The 19,779-nt window shown below is 40.8% G+C and overlaps 1 protein-coding gene across 1 annotated transcript; it reads right to left on the bottom strand.

Moving 5' to 3' along the window:
* Positions 1-1,267: 1,267 nt before the first annotated feature.
* TMEM123 (transmembrane protein 123) lies at positions 1,268-19,048 on the bottom strand. The gene is made up of 6 exons (XM_083821669.1): positions 18,877-19,048; positions 13,935-14,012; positions 11,567-11,638; positions 6,891-7,070; positions 5,361-5,517; positions 1,268-3,272 (listed from the first exon to the last, which is right to left on the bottom strand). Exons 1-6 carry the CDS (start codon positions 19,028-19,030, stop codon positions 3,248-3,250), a joined length of 666 nt encoding a protein of 221 aa, XP_083677795.1. The 5' UTR covers positions 19,031-19,048; the 3' UTR covers positions 1,268-3,247.
* Between the last annotated feature and the right edge of the window lie 731 nt (positions 19,049-19,779).

The following is a 19,779-nucleotide window of genomic DNA, read 5'->3' as shown; positions in this document are numbered from 1 at the left end:
ACTTATTTTTTATTACTTGGTAAAGGCAAAAGTAACATTCATGATCTATGACCAAAGGTTTTGGCCCTGTTCTGCAGCTAGCGGATGACTTCCCAAGATTGCAGTAGTAAGTATAGTAAGTTTTAATATGGAATTACAAAAATGTGAATTTTAAGAATTAAAAATGAGCGTCTAGGTAGTGTGAAAAACTGTAATCGATGTCTGGTGATGGTACTAAACTACGACACTGTAAATGCAGTTCTGTGATGTGTCACCAGAGGGATACCTAATAAAAAGAGAGAACTATGAACCACATTGCTCAGGCACCAGTACTGTTAAAAAAAACCAATCAACCAAAACAACTATGGAGTCCTGTTGAGTGAATGGACAATAAAGAGGTGAATCATCTTTACCAGATAAACTCTAGTTTAGTTAAGGAACTGAAAGATGCCAACTGTGGTCTAAATATACCTAGAGAAGGGGAGAAGCAGCATTCATGCTAAAAGGTCTGTTACATAAAATGAGTATGCGCAGATGATAGACTTATGATGGAATTTAGATGAACTAATCAGCAGGGAAGGGGAGAGAGTTCAATGAGGAAGTTGTGAAATGTATCTTATCATAGGGATTATGGCCCAGTTGCCTGGGATGGTGCTAGACCTTGGTCATATTTGCCTAAGATTTCCAGACTGCTGTACCAAATCCTTTGAAATCCTTGCAGAAATAAGAAGTGATAATGTTCAATTAACATAATCAGGATTGCTGAATGCTAAGTTATTATTTCAGTTATTACATACAGTTGACCCCTCTAGAGTATAGCTAAATTCAAATCCACTGCTTGTTCCACCCCTGTTGAACAACCTCTGGGACTGAGGCCTAAATAAGTACTTGGTGGAGCTATGGAGTACTGAAAAACTGACCTATTCATCCCCTTTTCAAGTCACATACATCATTTATTGTTGGAAAGCAAATGCAAAGTTAAAGGTAAGACTTATCAACAGTACCTCACTTTGTCTAGTATCCAAAGACGTGGAAGGAAGTGAAGTTTTGTATTTGCACTGATGCCTCTGAAACCTTAAGCAAATAATTTTTGCTTTATTGTAGTAGTAAAGTTACAAAATGGACTACATGTGATTGGGCTGGGCAGAAGTGTCATGGTTCCAGTATTCTGTCATTTAAAAGTGTATACAGTGAATATATCTTACTCAGTTGTTATGATTGTGGAAGTGGTAATTATAAAAAACTATAGAAAACTTTTAATAAAATAAAAATCCAACTGAGATTGATATAGTAACTCCAAAGATTTCACTTTATTTATTCATCTGTACAACAGAGGTGAGGCAATCCCAATAATGGAGTTGAATTTAATTCTCTTAATTTCCACAAAGTAAAGAATTGCAGTGCTATGTAACAATCCTTTCCAAACTGTTCAAGTTAAAAAAAAATAAAAACACCAAACAAGGCAATTAATTAGAAAAAGAAAGTAATCACAGAAGTTACTTCAAGTCACTCCTCTGCTGTATCACAATAAAAAACAAACAGAACAGCCATACAACCTCTGTTTCAAGTGTGGCTGGTACTACTTATAAACCATGGCTTGCTGGACTTGATTGTGCCTCGGACAAAAGCTTTAGTACTCCATATGATAAAAGAAAAGAAAATCCATCCACCCATTTTAGCATGGTTAGCAAGTGTAAGAATCAACTGCTCTTTGGAAAAAAATAATAAAAAAAAAAAATCAGTCTATGCCAGAGCTGTAGTTCTACTTCCCCTATGTTGTTGCACCCCTGACCAGTGACAGACCCGCGTGCACTTCCCTTCACGACCTCCCTCAGCTATCACCACCTCCCTTCTGGCACTGCGTGACGGACGTGTCCCAGCAGTGACCATGAAGCCAAGTCCCACCGCACCAACCCTGATCTCCAGGGAGAGGTCTACAAAGGGAGCCTGAACAGGACCCAACAATTTCTTGGTGCTGTAGAAGAGGTGCATGAGAAGCCTTTCTTGATCCTCATTCTACTTTTTTACACCAGAGTAAATCAGGAGCCCATCTACTGAAGGCAGCAGTTTTACCTCAGTGTAAATGCAAAAGTAATATGGAAACAGCATCAGCTGTCTTGCGCACGAACCCAGCATAACCTGGAACTTAATCCAAAGCTTTCTGGGAGATGCCCTGTTGCCTTCCGTGGCATTTTGACCAGGCTGCTGTACATGGGTACAGCAGTACCAAGTTCAGCAAATAGTTCTAAAAATGGAGATTATATTCTTCTAAAATGATACCCTACAGATTTTCCATTTCTGTGTAACTTTCAATGCTTACCAAATGCTAAAACATTGTATGCAGCTTTCTCATAATAATAAAAAAAAACCTACAGGTGAAGTGATTGCTACATTTAACTTAAAAAAAACAATTTTAGCAAGAATTTTCGTATTTAAGATGGGGACAATTCTGAGTTTATCTTCAGAACACTAGGACATGCTATAAAAAAGAAGCTATGGATTGCATAGTCTTTTTAAAAATTATTATTAATAATAAGGACCCATTCATAAAAAGGGGTTGTGAATAGGTATCTCCAGTCTGCCTGTTGTTCCTGCAGCTAGTTTCATTGTGTAGCCTGTTAAGGGAAGTCTCTACAGGTCACTGTGAGCTAATGACTGAAGTTTAAAGTACTCCTTATCACTTTTTATACAGCTAGCAAAGCAAATCATGTCCCTTTACTATCCTAATAAAAATTAACCGAATTGTTCAAAACCCCAGATTTCCAAATTAAAGTTCACATCAAACTTCAAAATAAATACAATTTAATGCAAAACACTAGGAAAAAATATTTTACTTGCCTATTCTTGGTCTCAAAGGCAGTCTGTCCTATTTATCCTACTATATCCATTATGGAACACAATGGATTTATTGGGCTATGTGACAAATAGTTGAACTTAAGAAGGTAATGATGTGATCTCTGTGCTAGTGATTAGCCATTTCAGAGCCTTGTGTGTGTACCTGCAAACAACTCAATACGCGTAGTTCTTTAAATTTGGTTACAAATACTGGAAAAAGAAGATACTTCCTCTAAAAAGTGCTGAGCTCCTCTTGTTGTTATCAAAGCCAATGTAAGAAAATCAGGTCACTTAGGGGATTCTCAACATTTTGCAGGATCAAACCCACAGTTTTAGAGATGGTGATCATCTTTATGAAATAAACTCTTCCCAGAAGTAAGTTAAGACGAGTGTGATAGGATGGGTTTCCATTATTGTCTTCCCTGAAGTCTCTTTAAATGATGGCATCATGTTCATCACTGTAACAGAAACACAATAATTAATGTTCTGCAGTACAAGCATCAGTCAACGTAAGAAAAAGCCACCCAGTTGCTGCTAAGAAGGATATTTTGTGAACAAAGGCCATCTTGCTGAGAAGGCCGAAGTACAAATTAATCTGGAATCACAGGCCTCTCTGAGCCAAGTCAGAAGCTAAAAGAACTTAATGGTGTCAGCACTCCTCAAGCTTCACTAGCCTTATTTACTTGAATGAAATATGGAAGTCAAAATGTTAATACTTCCAGATCAGTATCATTTTTATTCTGTCTTACCTATATCCAGCAGTAACAGCTGATCAAAGGCAGCTTATGAGCTCAGCTATAAGTTCCTTTGTTTTAAAGACGCTGATCACCTGAATTCTACACTATCTGTTCAAACACTGCTGTGGGTAAACATGCACAGTGGAGACTTGTTGAATCCCATGGCTAGCCAACGGTAGTTAAAGATGGAGAGAAAACGTAAGTCCCAAACACTAGCTTCTCACTTCGTCTAATGACATCACCTCAGTTAAAACAAGCTCCTACAACTGATATGCATTGTATCGAATAGGAAAAAGGAAAGCAACCTAGTTACAAAACCTCCCAGTTCTTAAACTAAATATGTGACAAGGAGGCAAGCCTGGAAGAAAACTGAGTAGAACTGGGTGTTAACAGCAAATGAGATAGTTCTGCAGCTCTACAGTAAGCTGAACAGCAATTAATTTTTATTAATCACTTGAAGCTGATAAGCCAATAAGGTTCAATCAAAATTGCAGCATTCATTGCAAAAGTAGTGAGATAAAATGTGAAGTCTGTACACAAATGTGTTTTGCTCTCAGAAGTGAACGCTGTACAGGAGAGGAAAGGAGTAGTTCAACCAGGATGAACTGTGCCCAAGGCAAGAACACCCCCAATCTCCTTTCACAAGTCAGTTGCCTGGATGAAATTGGCTGACATACACTTAATTTAGACCACCTGGGGAAACACCTAGAGAAAATGTTTAAAATTGTTGTTTTCCACTTGTAGGCTATATGCTGTCAGACAACTTCTACAGAATCTAAAAGAAAAGCAAGCTTGCTCTCGGCAGGTTTGTATCTGCTCTGTAGGACCTACCCTCCACAGGGGAAGTACCAATGGACTGCAGCTCACAGAAGGCTGAAAGTCACTGGTGCACATGAAATGAACAAGTGACCTTAGGTGGGATCCGGCCCATACTTTTTGACATATGCTTCTCTATCTGAGGCTCTTATCTGCCCTCACAGTGGATGAATAAAAACAAGCATGGGTAGGTTGACTCATCTAGCGGATTTTAAGTGCCCACTTTAGGGTAATAGAAATGATTTGATAGATGCAGATGCTTATATTCTGTTAGAATGAATTCTACCTCATTTCACAGACTTGTGAAGAGTACTTAAAAGCACATTCAGTGCATACAATTCTATGGACAGGTTTCTGGAGATCTGAACATGATAACACAAAAAGACATGTTAGAAATCAACCAGCTGCCCTGCCTATATTGTGAAGTGGGGCAGAAGTTTGATTTCATGTATTGACAACAATCAAATATTGTGCTTTAAAAACACGAATAATGGCACTACTGCAGTTGTATGTTTTCTGTGATAAACAAATTCATTGTTTCAACAGTGGTGGCTTAAGAAAGTGGAATATTAAATGTCTGGCTTGAAAACTGGCACACTAAACTTTGAGGTATGTAAAAGGTGATATGAAAGAGAGATGGTGACAGTTTGAATAAAAAAACATTTAGTAACAGAAACAATGGGGTGGGGTGGGGTGGTGGTGGGGTGGTGAAGGCAAATCAAACAGACAAATTAGTCCAGGAAAAAGCATCAGGAAGAATCAGAAGTCTAGCAAATACAGCAAACAACTCACAAATATTGTTGTAAACAACACAGGGAGCAGAAGCTGGCAGAAGTATTTACAGTGCTAGCAAATAATTAGGATGAAAGTATGCATGCATTTCTTACTTATATGCATATGTCCTTAAAAATAAAAATAATAATATAATAGATGACAGTGAAAAAAACACAGAAGAGTCATAAATTGACCAGAAACAACTTCTCTGAAACTTACATGGTTCTGTACTGGATGCCTCTTCTGGAGTGGTATGTTTTGCACCCAATGTAGAGAATAACTAGGACACCAAGTGTCAGCACAATGCCACCTACAAAACTGCCCACGTCAAATCTGGATGTTTTTTTGTCTACGACAGTCTCAGATTTTGATGTGGCTGAAAGAAGAAAACAAAAGTCACTTTTTACAAATTTTGTTTTAAGGGATTCCTTTGTCTCCTGCATTCCCCAGATGACTGACATGTCATCTAAAGACCCAGTTGGACAAATTTAACGTAGGCCAACTGGCAAGGTACCAACCAAGCACACTGAAACCCAGAGCTAATTTTTAAAGTGACAAATTCTGGTGACATGGGAGCAGCTGATCCAACTGCTTCCCCTCTCTGAAAGACTGATAGCCACTTCTCTCCAACCCTCTCTTCCCCTGCTCTCACCTCCTTCCATGCATGCAGCTCCTGCCCTTCTTACACACCAGTCCCAGCATTTTTCAGACTCTGTAATTTAACTTGCTAAGTTTGTCCTGAAATTACCCAGCAGAAAAGGAAGTTGGTTTTAGTCAGATGAACATACTGGGTCAGCCTACAGAGGGGCCAGCAAACACCAACTCATTCAGCATAGTTAACTGGTGGGAGTAAAATATTTTGGTGGTGACGAATGGATTGTTTTACTGTGTCTCATGGGTATGCATCCTCACTGCAGGAATAAGCAGCCAGACTGAGATCAGCTCTGCAACCCAACATGAGCTTCCCCCGAATATCAAATATTGACATAGATATCATGACCTTCAATAAGCCCTAGTAGTTTCCATGTGAGAACTGGTTTTATTTGCCATCAAAAGACCCAGTTTGTACTGATTTGTATTTGCTAAAAGGAAAATTATGTGGCCAACAAAGATCTGATGACAGCTCCACCTACCCAATAATGCTTCACTTGTAAGGCAACAGTGAACTCAACAGGTACTGTTTCTGAATTCAAGGGTACCGTCAAACTGAATTTTACAACTTTCACATGAAGTGTGACTCATTCATAGTCATACCCTATCCTCCATTAGGGATAAAATTCATTACATTACTACAAATGGGGCTAACAGATCTCAGACTCTCTACCAAGCCAGCAGGCGTATTCTGAGCCACAGGTTGGCTTGAGAAAGGAAGTAGTAGAGATGAGTTCGTGTAAACCGTAGAAGAAAGAATGCAAGAACTACAGAAGTTGCACTCAGAAGCCTAGTGCAAAGTCTCATAAAAAACAGGCTTTCTCCTAACACACTAATCTCCTCACTGGTGGATGCTGGTTCAGACCATTTTTTTTTTCTTAAATACATCAGGTCACTCAGGGTAAGTGAAGTTTTATTGAGTATGTGGAGTGTTCAGAGGAACGTTGCTGTGACCAACTAAATAAAAAGTCACTCTTGCTTTTCAGCATGCAAATATATTATTTCTTTGCAACACTACTGCAAAACTAACAGTTCCAGAATTGTACATGTGTCAACGCATATACAAGCCTTAAAGAGCTTCTTGAGGTGTGAGCTCACCTGTTACAGAAGTGAGAGGGATCTTGGAAGTGGTCATTGTAATATTGAGATGTGAAGATGTGGCTGATGTGGCTGATGAAGTTGTAGTTGAAGTTGTTGTCCGGCTGGTACTGGTGCGCTGAGTAGTCACAGTGGTGGACATCGTGGTGTTGGTGGGCTGGCTGGTATTGGCGGGTGTACCTGAGAAATTTGTATTTTTGACATCACTCAGAAAAATATATAAAAATAATCAAATGCACACGCATTGAATAACACAAGATTTGTCACAGCCACATAAAATGACAGGGTAACAATAAAACAATCATTCCACGTATATCCAGGCTTGCATACAGACCCTTCACTTGTGCACTTCCTTTAGAAAGACTTAACTCCCAATTTGTAGGGCTCAAGGTCAGGAATGGTTTTAAGGAAAAGCTGTAAATAAGACCTGGATAATATCTAATAACTTTTAAAAGTATCAAATCTTTTGGGCAACACTATTCAATTCCATAGAATCACTCCTAACTTAGAATATTTCAAAATGTCATAAAATTCTGAATCAAGAAATAATTTTCCAACTTTCCAGGTAACTAAGCTTTTCTATAAGAGCAGATTTTGCATGAAAACACCAGATTTCATCAATGATTTAATCTTTAATTTAGTTCTGACTGAAAGACTGACTTTACTAAGGCTGCATGTATTTTAAACTTATCAGAGAGATTTCTGCACGTATATTAAACTTAAGGTTCAAACGGTTTTCCACACATGGTAAAAGTTCAACTAAATTAACTCTGGTAGCTTGTATCACTTATTTAATAGCAGCCTATATTGCCATGGTTAAAACAGAGGACTGGAATGCTGTTTCACAAGTTTGGTTGACACTTAACGTCTTTAACTTTTATTCTGCTTTTACCCAATATTTCCCCTTCCCATTTCACTTAAAGCAGTAATGAACTGTTCAGAATAAAAGTAACAGGAGGCAAAATGCAAGAGTAATAATAGAGGAGGTTGATATTTATAGCAACATCCTTAGAACCTTGATAAAAGGCAGCCAGCTAGAAAAATCTTAAGAATAATTACTTATTTTTCTAAGAAGGAAGTAACAAGAAACATGAGCCTCTTGTGTAACTAAAATTTCTCTAAGCAGACAATATGAGGCAAATAGCTTTTATGTATGAAGGAATTTTAAGGGGAAAAAGCTCCCTTTGCACTGTCTACTGCTGTATTATTTCTACAACCTCATACAATCTGGCTTCATTTTCATTATGGGAATTCAAATGTCCAATGACACCTGTGTTTTCTTGAAATTGTCTAATATTAGAACAATTGAATAAAAGGTAGTGTCATCTCAATTCCACTGTAAACCTGATATTCAGTTTCGGCTTATTTGTACAGCACCTGAAATGTTTCTTAACAATGAAACACTAAGACAATGTAAGCATTCAGAAAGGAACAGGCCTACATGATGCTTTTCTGAGACATTTAACATTAAAATTACTGAAACAGCCCAATACAGTCCCCACAGTAAATGTTATTTATCTTCTTGTTCTTTGATATTATTGTTGTATTTTGCCATAACCCTGGGAAACAGTTTTGAAATAAATATTGAGATGGAACATATGAAGTACCACACTTATGTGCTTACCTTGTTATAATTAGGAAATTCAGTTCCTCTATGAAGCATGTGTAAAATACATCAGATAAAATTCAGGGCACATTTTAATACTGGCAGGCAAGCTCCCCAAATGTACAACGATCTATAAATATCAAATGGTTCCTCATTGTAAGAAATAAGTAAGATATGGATGTCTATGTGGAAACCATCTACAGTCACATGACATGAAATCACACCTGGCCACTACATTCTTAATATAAAGAGACACCTACAGTGAAGAAAGACTAATCTGAATGCAAGCGTCAATCAATAACGATTTTGGTTTTTTGAACCATGATTTCTGAGTGTCAAATTGGCTCATGTTTCTGAGTAACATAATGGCTAACATGGTTGTATGAGGCCCTGGGCAATCTGCTCCAGTGGGTGGCATCCCTGCTCATGACAGGGGGTTGGAGTTGGATGATCTTAAGGTCCCTTCTACCACAAGCTATTCTATGATTCTGTGATAATGGTTCCAGGCGTATCATTATTAAATGCTATTACACAAAGATGGTACTTACTCTATGGGCATTAAATTACCCTGAAGAAAACAAGAGTCAGTGCAAAAAACATCCAAACAGCTATCACAAGGAAGTTTAGCAAGTTTGTATATTACCTTCTCTCCCTTTCTTATTAATGATCCTTTTTTCTTACTTTATCAAGATTACAGCACTTGGTGATGGAACTTCTATATTACAAGTAAAGTGTAGCTTCTCTATTAAAAGTAAAGCCTGGTTAATCTTCTACAGACTTATCTTTCATGATGCATTTAGTGCCAGTCACTTCAGAACATCAGTGGGAGGCCTTCAGAGGCATGTGGGGAATCTGGGAAGCTGATATGAATTGGACACCAATCTGTTCTTCTTTGTCTTTGAGAAATCTTAGCCGTACTATTTTACCAACAGAGGTAAGATGAAAGAACATTTGCTAGGAACATCTGTCCTTTTATCTTTTATTTCCCTAATTACTTTTCCCCCCAGAAGACCAGCTGGGCTTAATTGAACATGCTAAATAAACCCAGGCTGCATGAGTTAATTTTTATTATTTGAAAAGGATGCATGCCAGTAATATAGTTCAGGTTTATGAAGCTTTATTTTAAGAGACAGGTATTTTACTTTGTAAGCTACCTGTGTTTAAAGAATAAGCAGCTATCTTATACGCATCCATCAAACTACATGTACAGTGTACAATTCTTAGCACCATGCAACACACCATGTGTGTTCTAACTCAACAGGGAAGAGCACAACTAACTGCTCAAACTGCACAAGCACTGTGCTAACATACAGAATAATTATTACTGATCATCATAAAATAAATATTTCCTTTTTCACAGAAGACGGTTTTTCTGAAGAATGAGGTTTTCACTGCTGCCATGGAAAAAAACCAACCAAAAAAAACACAAAGCAAAGACTAAGCAAAAATCTCTGAAGTTTCTAACAAACAAACAAAAAGACAAAACGTTGAAGGATGTGAATCGTAAACCAGGTGAAGCAAGACATGGCTGTCTGTTAGGTTGGTACTGTGCCTAATAGTGCAGGGCTCAGGACTCTTTTTACTATTATTATCTATTCATAATAAATCACAGACCTCTGCAAAAAGCCCACAGTCAGGGCTGGCGTGCAGGGTGGATTAAACACCTGTGTTTAACATTGGCTTTGCACATGGGGAAGGCCCTAAGGCAACAAAGGGTTTACAAAAATCTCTCCTCTCCACTTTCCAAGCTAGGCATGCTTAAACTGGTATATTGCAGCCAATGGAATGAGAAACTTCCTTGCTACACAAAGCTCTTTGCAAAGATTATTTTTTCCCTGATGAGTGTTTTATTCTTAAATGAATTGCAAACAAATCATGGTAGCTCAGAGGTTATCTGGAGACTGCAGATGCACAAAGTGAGAGTTGTACTGGAAATGCAGTGACTCAGCTGGGACCTTATGATCAGCATAAAACTCCACAAATACACAAGGTATTTTAGGGTAGGCACAACATTTCTGCCCTTCTTTCACATGGCTGTTAGCACAAAGGGGACTTGATGTATGCACGAAACTAGCTCTTCTTTTCTTTTCTTTTCCTCAGATACAACCTTTTACCTGTGCATCACAGACTGAATGACTGCATGACATTAATTCTTACCCAGTCTTTACCGATGTGGTGAAATATGCCTGCTCAAGCTCTTCCAGAAAAACATTTTCTTAATTTCCATTTTTAATAATCTCACATTAACATAGCCAAAGGTTGGAATACTGCAGATCCAAGTGGATGAACTGCTTGTGTCTCAGGTTAAAAACCTGCTTTCAAACTCTAGTAATTGATCTAATAAAGTTGTTTCTCATTTCTACAAAGATGTGTTTTGTAAACACGTTATTTGTGTTGGAGCACCAGAACTGCAACAGTGTTGAGAAATCATTTTTACCTACAGTTCTTTTGCCAAGGTGTGAAGGTAAGATGGTTGTGCTAGAACAGTACAAAAATACTGTGACAGACTGTCCTAGATCTGCTGCTCATGTCTTGCTTGAACTCCAGTGTTTCGTGCTATGAGCTCTACAAAGACTAGTTGCTATTGTATAAGGTGCCATGAGTCTTACCTAAAAGGAAATGGAGTCTTGAAACTCAAGTCCCAGTGCCTTCATTATGCCCTAACTCTATTTACTGTGAAATATCATAAGCAGATATGCACTGTTTACATAACAACACATTCAGTTTTACTACATGAAAATGGAGGAACTTTGCTTGGAGACAAAGAATAAGCATTAAAAAAAAGCGTTCCTTTCAACTCTTCCCTGAAACTTTATTTTTGATTCCTGTTATTCTGTGGCACTGCAAATGTCATTGCTTCCACCCATGAAGCATGCAATCTAAACTTTAAAAATAGTATAGTTTCATCTTAGACTTGTTTTACATGCTGGCTCCCAGTCTTCTAAAATTATAATGCCTCTCTCAAATACCCACTTTTGATGGATGTTCCTTTGGAATTTGGTATGGTTTGGGGGTAGTTTTGGAGCTATCTTCCAGATGCATAGGAAAGAACAGATGAACAAACACATACCTGTTGTATTTGATGTAGATGTAGGTTGTGCGGATGTCGTAGGAGAGAGCCTGGGTGAATTGCTGTTATCCTCTTCAAGGACAAAAGAAAACAAGAAAAGAAATATTATTTGTTTTCATTTTTAACTTACTATAATTAAAGTACTTACAGCGCAATGCTCTCCTTTACGTTTGCAGGCTCCAAGTGGGAATAGAGCAGAGAGCATTCCACCTCAAACCAGATTGTTTTTTCCCCTCTAAAGAATGCTTTCAGACTTCAGTGCAGCAAGAACATATTTACACTGTACGTACGGCAGTGCTCAAATACTCTGCGATCTGAATTCTTTGCATCTCATTCTCTTTGCTCTCTTCCATTTTCACATTACGGTCTAATCCAGCTGTTGTATCTGCCATGTTGTCACTGACTCTCTTGACCTACTCAGGCGTTGTGTTTTCTCTAGCTTTTATTCATCTGTTTCAGTTCCTTTTCCTGTCCTCCAATCTTTTATTTCATTTTGTTTCATCTCTATTACAAACTGGGCTCATATTGGAACATACTGTAGTTGTGTTACACAGGGATGGACTGACACTCAGTGAAGCAGCCTTCTGTGAGCTTATGCTTTCTCTGCACAAGAAGACTCCTGTGAATGCACCTATTTCAACAGACTTTTAAAACATAAACTGCTTCAGTTTTAATGCTTTTCTCCTTCCCTCCTTTCTTTCACTTCTGCTTTTCCAGTTCTCTTTTTTCCCCTTCCCACTCATGCTACTTCAGTTTCTCAGGCACCCTAACACTCTCTCTTCAGTCCTCATTCCTGTGTCCCTCTTCAAAATTAGTCACAGGTTAATGGTCTCTCCCGCCTAGCAATGATTTCCTGGGCTGTTCTTACACTCCCACTCCTGACAAAGTCACTGTCCATACACCCCCCCCCTCCAGTTCTGCTGTTTGCCTATGTCTGTTCTGTGATTACTGTTTTCTCTGAAGTAACTGGTCTCTTACAGCATCCTCCACATTGCAAGTGTTACGTAACTAGCAGCAGCTCTACTGCTTCTCATCATGGCTGGAAAATAAAGTACATAATAGGGACAAGAAGAGCAACTGCCATCAGAATCAAGCAGCAGGCATAACTCTTTTGAAAGGATCTCCTGTTCTTAACACTGAAGAAAGCTACTTTAGAACAGTTTTGTCAACCCTCTTTGCAATTGCACACGTTATGAGTGAGTTCAGGTTTATGAGCACCAATTTATAGCATTGCATCATCCACCAAAACAGAGGAGGGAAAAAAAAAAAAAAGAAAAAAGTAGAGAATGATTTCATTGCCTTTTCCTTGGTATAATCATAGCCAACTAGCCCCAGTGTTAAGTACTAAACCCACAACTTTTATACTGAAGTGTCTGGGATATTAGGTTGCAGATTTAATTGCCTTTGAGAACCAGTCTATGACTGTATAATTACGAACACATTCTTTCTTGTATATGTTGATTTTTCTATCAGTATAAGCCATGGATATGCCTGGGGCTAAACCTTTCCCACACTGGCCCAATATTGAAGCCAGAACGCAGCTTTGGGTTTTCCCCAGGTTCTGAGTGCTTGCTTCTGCAACCTTGGGAACACATCTGGATGTGGACTGCATGCTCATACAGGTGAAAAGAAGCCGTGTAGGTTACTTAGAATTTGGGTGTGAGTCAGTGATGCAATTAATACAATGACAAAGTGAGTCAACGAGCAGAGTATTGGCTATTCATCTCATTTGTTAGCCAACAGCAAATGAGACAAGCAAAGGAATACAGAGTTAAAATGACCCAAGAAAAAATCCCTTTTGCATGGGTGGCTTAAACATCATGCATTGCTTAAAGCCATGCACCTTAATGCAGTAAAAATGAGATCACACTACGAAATAAACGCATGCTTTAGCAATGAGCTCAAGCACGGTGGACCCAGAATCCACTTTGATGTTAAAAAAAATATTTAAATGAGCAAATGCCTTGCCTTTTTCTCAGCAGAACTGAAGTCAACAGCCTAGAAGAATTCTTGACCTGGTTCTCCTCTTTTTAACTGTAAATTGACGTTGGCAGATATTTCTAGTTCTGCACATACAATTTTCCCACTTAATATCATCTCTCTCTGGTAAGGAGTAACATCCTGTTGCTCTGGGGTACCTAAGACCATGAGAATTGACTTGTCTTCTTCTACTGTTCATCGGTTTCTCTTAAATATCTTTAGTCGTCCTGGAATGGATGTGACAATCACAGTACCCCCCTCCTGCCCTACAGCTGTTCATGAATCAGTAAAGGGTCAACTATTACAAGGCAGTTTAAGACATACAGTGATACACATTACTTTTCTCAATGCTACTGAAAGGTAGAAACAGAAGCGCCAGGAGTATTACCTTGCTCGTTAGGGTGTGAATTCTCATTAAGGGTTGTATTACTGACGGTTGTGTTTGTCCTTCCATTGGTATTTCCAACTTAAAAAAAAAAAAAAGATGGTTTAGTTTAGGTGTTTTATTACCATGAAGAGAAAAAAAGAAGTTAGTATATAGTACAGCAACTGTCGTTTGCTTTGGGCATCTACACGACTAAACTACTGTGGACAGGAGTTAGGTAATGACGATATAAACGAACGGTACCACAACAGCCTGCTCTTAGCACATTAAAAATGACAGCCGCACTACCCAACCATCAAATGAGCTGGAACTCCTTCCCATCCTCAGTTTTATCTTCCCCATCATCATCATCCCAAGTTCTCTTCTTCCTTGAGATGCAAGGAGACTGAAAGAAGTAAGAGGCAGAAAGTCAGGCACCTTCCTTCAGTAACAACATACAATCCGCATCATCTACAGCAGAAGGAAGAGAACTTCTCAGGTAAATCTTTTCCTCTAAGGCCTATAAGGCTTTTGCCAGCAGACGAGTGCTTGCTCTGCCCCTGCATGGTGAGATAACTCCACTACGAAGCTGCGCTGCTGAGTTTGGGACTAACAGCATGTTAATGCATCCGCTGAGTGTTTGTAAGGTTAGGAGTGGGATGGAGACGGATCACATTTGCCAGCAAAATATCATCATACCCTTAAGATCGAGGCCTGTTTAGTCTGTCCTCAGGCCTGGTCCTACACACAAGTTGCAAGATTTCAACATAAACCATACACAACGCAGTGTCTGGCATTCCTACACTCGCAAGAGGACCAGCTGCAGATCCTGCCTTTGCACAGCAGTGTCTAGTTTTGATCACTTAAGGCAATCTCACGTTACAAGCAAGCAAATAACTTGAACTAAATATCCCAGAAATAAGGCATTTCACAGTAGTTGCAAAACCTTAGTCAAGAAAGAACTCAGAATGGTAAAGTTTGTGAGTACAAGTAATAAACCACTCGTATCTCATCACTGTGGCGGCAAGACTGAGGGCAGCGTTACAAGATGCATTAGAATATTTAATTACGAAGCTTAGGGAAAGACACCACACAGCCCCCTGGTTTTATGGAAGACAGCTAAGCTAAGCTTCGCCAGGAAGGTCCCAATCCTGCAGAACGTGACCCCCACCAGAGCCAGCACCCTTGCATACCAAGACATCTTCATATGGGGGTACTGCAGAAGTACAGGCCACACTGGAACACGTGGCAGTGAATGGGACAGGCGAGGAAAAGCTGAAAACACCACCATTTCTGAACTGTCCTGTATCCTCAAACTGTGGTTTTGGAATCAGGGGTGCGTGTATCACCCTGGGGAGGGCAGGAGACTTCACCCAGGGAGACTGGAAGGACATCCCGTGTTACAGCCAAGGGAAAAGCAGCACGCCCTTCTGCGCAGCGACGGCTCTACTGACAGTCAGCAGCTCTCATTCATGACAACGGACTGCACGGTGCAACTGGTCCAAAGCAGAGCAGCGAGGGTTTCTGGGGTCACCAGGAGCAGAAGTGCAAGGGTTAGATGGCTTGAGAGACTCACATGTACACGCACGTGCTTGAGGACAGGAAAGAAGGGGGAAGAGAGCTGGCAGACAGCTGCAGCGTGGAAGACTGCACACACGCAGAGAAAGCTCTCTGGGTCACAGGATTAGCTGCAGTGTTGGGGCTAGAAATCTTGGGTAGAGAAAATCTGCTGATGCTTGCTTCTGCCGTGATCCAGAAGAGAAAAAAGAGAAGATCCTCATTTTCATGACGAAACAGAACTGAACCAAGGAAATACCCGATTTAAACAATGCACCAAACGCTCCAAATACCAGAAAAGGTCAGGGAAAGGGGATAGGCAGCATTTTTGTCAGACAGCTCTGTGCTTTCCCCTCTTCAAGGTCGGGCACAGATGCAGCTACAAACTTAACTGCTTGTGGCTGGCTGGGGCGCAGCTGAAGGCGAGCGTGCTTCCTGTGAAACACACGGCACAGTTAGCTACAACAAGCACTTTCAGGGCCTCTCTGTGGTTTTGTTGGTCTAATGCATAAGATGTCATGAGCTTGAGACAATTTGGATAAACAAACTTCCAAAAGGGCAAAATCACTCGAGTTCCTCCAGCTTTACAGCACGAACGCAGCTTCCAGGAGTGGTGCTCAGCCATGGGAACCGAACACAGACGCAGATACAAGGTAAATGTGAAAATACGCAGGACAAAATTTTAAATTGACTTAATTTTGCCATATCCTGAAAAAAAAAAAAAAATCAACACAGTGGGTAACTCCCATTAACCCTTAATGTTAGAAATCTGCAGTCTCCAGCTCAGGCATGCACCAAATCGCTGTTCTCTGTAGACAAAGCCTGGCAGAAGACATGCACATAAACGGGTGGCATTGCTCATTCCATTTCCAGTACAGACAAAGGACAATCTGCCCACTCTGACACTCACAGCTAAGATAAAACACATTTCTAAGGATTCGCAGGCTTTGTAACCAGTCTAACCAAACCTAGTGCTGCACAAAGATGTCGGAATACGATTCAGGTTTTTTCTAAGCACAACTTCACATTCGTTTTGAGGACATTTCGAGAGTCATCTACTTAATTGTGTCTGAGAACCTTTTCTTTTCACACTGGACACCAAGCAGGTAAGTAGGTGAGTTTTATCTCTGAACTGTTGCGCTTTTATTAGTTTAAAAACAACAACATGATACAGAGGCACTGACAGCACACAGTCTATCAGACAGATCCCTGGTTTGCACAGTAGCCTCTAAACAATCCAAATGAGTAGAAGTCAAGGTGCTGGAACATTTAAAGCAGCAACACGAATGTAGCCAGCCCCCTGACAGTCTCCACCATTAGGATTCTCCTTCTTCCCAGTGGAAACAGATCAAACTCAAATTCTGGAGATTAAAACAAGGACAACCCCCTGGGCTCAAATCTATTGCAACATTAACCAGACAATTTTGACAACTATAAATCTAAAAACCTGCTGCTATCCAGAAACTCCATATTTATTTTCCCTTTAACTTAACAAGGTCTTTTTGTGTGTAAGTGGTCTTGAGCTAGCAAGGTTATTGCTTCAGCCTGTGACAAAGATCAGGCAGGATTATCTCTGCAACTCTTTGGACAGGTCCTCATGCCTTAACATTGTGAAGTTATCTCACAATCTTGCACAGGAAAGCATGCATACCATTACACAGATGCTGAAGGAAACAACAGGGACGAAAGTAACTGATTCTCAACCTCAGTCTATTTGAGACTGAAAAACAATTACACATTTTACTGCCACCCAAGGATCTAAGAGAAGTATGGAGATGCACTGAAATAAAAATGCCATGCCCATTTTCAGGTCTGGAGACTAGTGCTGCTGCTCTTTTTTGGTGTCATGAGCAGTTTTGTACACAAGTAAGCTCAGAGGAGATGCTGAAGACCTTTTCTGAATGAGTAGGAAGGGGGTGGGCTTCCTGCACAGGAACATCCATTCTCCTTACTAAGATGTCATGAAACCAGATGGATTTTATAAAATAGTGGGAGTGATTTTTCTAGACCATACTATTTTGGTAAATGTTTCTTCCACTGACTTGACACACAGAAATAATCTTTCTAGCAGAGTAAAAGAACGGCGTTATATTGAAATAACCAGTTTGCCCAACAATCTTGACTGGAATGAGGATAAATCTACTGCCACTTTCTCACATCACACCAATCCTTGCTGAAACCAACACAGACCTCAGCAGGAGTTTCTGGAAGTTGCTGATCGTGTGGGAAGAATAAAAAGATCCAGAAACAATTAAAAAAAATAATTAAACGACATAGCAAATTATACTGTATAAGTGCTGTTCTGTGACTAACTGAAAATGCAAGCTTAAGTGACTGACGCATTCTTCACTTCTGTCTGAACGTGAAATCTGTACTTCAACCTGTTGTATTAAGGAACCAGACCTAGACTATGTGCATCAGAGCCTGACCCAAATGTAGCTGTTATTTAATCAAGTGTATCCATTCATACTGATAAATAATAACTTCTGAGGGGCTCCCTGGCTCATCCTACAGTAGACACCTCAATAGATACATTGAACCGAACTTAAAAGGGCACGGTTTCTCTCACCAGGCCATAAGTGGAACCTACACAACAAACTCAAGTATAAAACGACTAAAGTTAGCCTGCCTGAAGTTAGATGAGACCAACCCTGCCCCAGGAGACAGCACAGACAGCACGCCGGGCTAAACCAGCATATAGAACCAGGAAGCAGCCCGACAAAAGGCAGATCAGGCCAATCTCCTATCAAATGAAATGGCAGGCTATCTTTGTGAAATGGAGGCCATAATCTCAGCAAAGCTGTAAACAGATTACAAGTAAGTTTCTGTTAAAAAAAAAAAAAGTGTAAAAAAGAAAAGCTTTTTTTTTTTTTTTAGGGCAATAATGTTATTTTGTTCAAGTTAATCTTGGTACCCATCTTTTGGCTTACATACTTCTGAAAACTGCGAAGTACTGCACGAAGCATTTCAGTTTTTGGAAAAGGCGATGCTGGCAGCTCGGACTGTTGCCTCTCTCCTTTTACTCGAGCGCATTCTGACAATCGCCGCCTGAATCCCGCCTTTCACCACCACAAAACAAGAAGCTCGGCGTTTAGGAGAGCCAGTCACTGACCAGGGACGCGCTGCTGCAGCGCGGGACAGAAACACCCCCAACCCCACCACCTGTCCCAACGGCAAAGCCCAAACACCCTCGAAGCCACCCAGAACCACTCGCCACAATGTCACCGCGACTCAGAGAAGGGCAGGAAAGGGGGGGCACCCTCCCAGCGCGGTGCAACACACACCCGGGGCACCGCGACCCCCCGGGTCGGCCTGAGGCAGAGCGGGGCGCGGTGCTCCCCGGCTCCCCTCAACCCATCCCCGCAGCCTCCAGCCCCTTGCTCCCGTCCCCCCCGCGGGTGCTACTCACGGGAACCGGGAACGAAGAGCAGCAGCAGCAGCAGCACGCAGGCAGCACAGCCCCAGAGCCGCATGGCCGCGGAGAGAGCCGGGGGCCGGCAGCGGCCGCAGCACGCCAGGCGCTGCCAGGGCCGGGCCGGGGCGGGGCGAGGGGCGGTGGCCATTACAGGGCGCCCCGCCCGGCCCTGCCTCAGCGCTGGGCCCGGGGGCGGGTTGCGGGCTGTGGTGGTGGAGGAACGGTGTAGTGGGTGCTGAGAGGAGAGGAAAGAGGGTGATGACCTGCCACGGTGCTGGGGTAGTAGTGCTGTGGGTCTGTGAGCGGTAGGGGAAGCGGGGGCTGAGTGCTAGCAGTGCTACATGCATGTCTTTCAGCTATTAATATAAATAAATGCATTTTCTGTGTGCTGTTTTAATAACTCTCGAGTCTCAATGGTGAACTTGGGTCTTACTCTGCTGTTGGTAATGCCTGTCTCAATAATATCTACTCATCAGTCCTCTGCAGCTTACTGTGCTTCTACTGTTGACTGCCAGGCTACTCGCACTGGGTAATTGGGTACAGATCACCCATCGTACGGTCTCCACTCATGTTTTAATGCAGCTCTGTAACCTGAGTGGAGGCCACAGAGCTATCCTAAAATTTCCCTACATACCTGGAAAAGTTTTATACATCGTTAACAGCAAAGTCAGCTACAAAATTGACTACGAGGGCAGTAAAGTAAAAGAACTGATTATGTCTGTTACTGTGTAAGTTTTCTTGCATGCTACTAGCATTAAAGTTGGTGTCAGAAACTTAGTAAAGGGAATTTATGAACGTATTCTTAAGAATTAAAACAGCTAGAAAAGCCTTTATTGAAGGAAAAATGACTGCATGCTGCTACAAATTGCATTCTAATAATCTGGAGGAAAATACTTT

The sequence above is a fragment of the Anser anser genome (assembly GCF_964211835.1).
Source record: "Anser anser genome assembly, chromosome: 1".
NCBI classification, from domain to species: domain Eukaryota; kingdom Metazoa; phylum Chordata; class Aves; order Anseriformes; family Anatidae; genus Anser; species Anser anser.
This window is presented reverse-complemented; position numbering and strand designations above follow the sequence as displayed.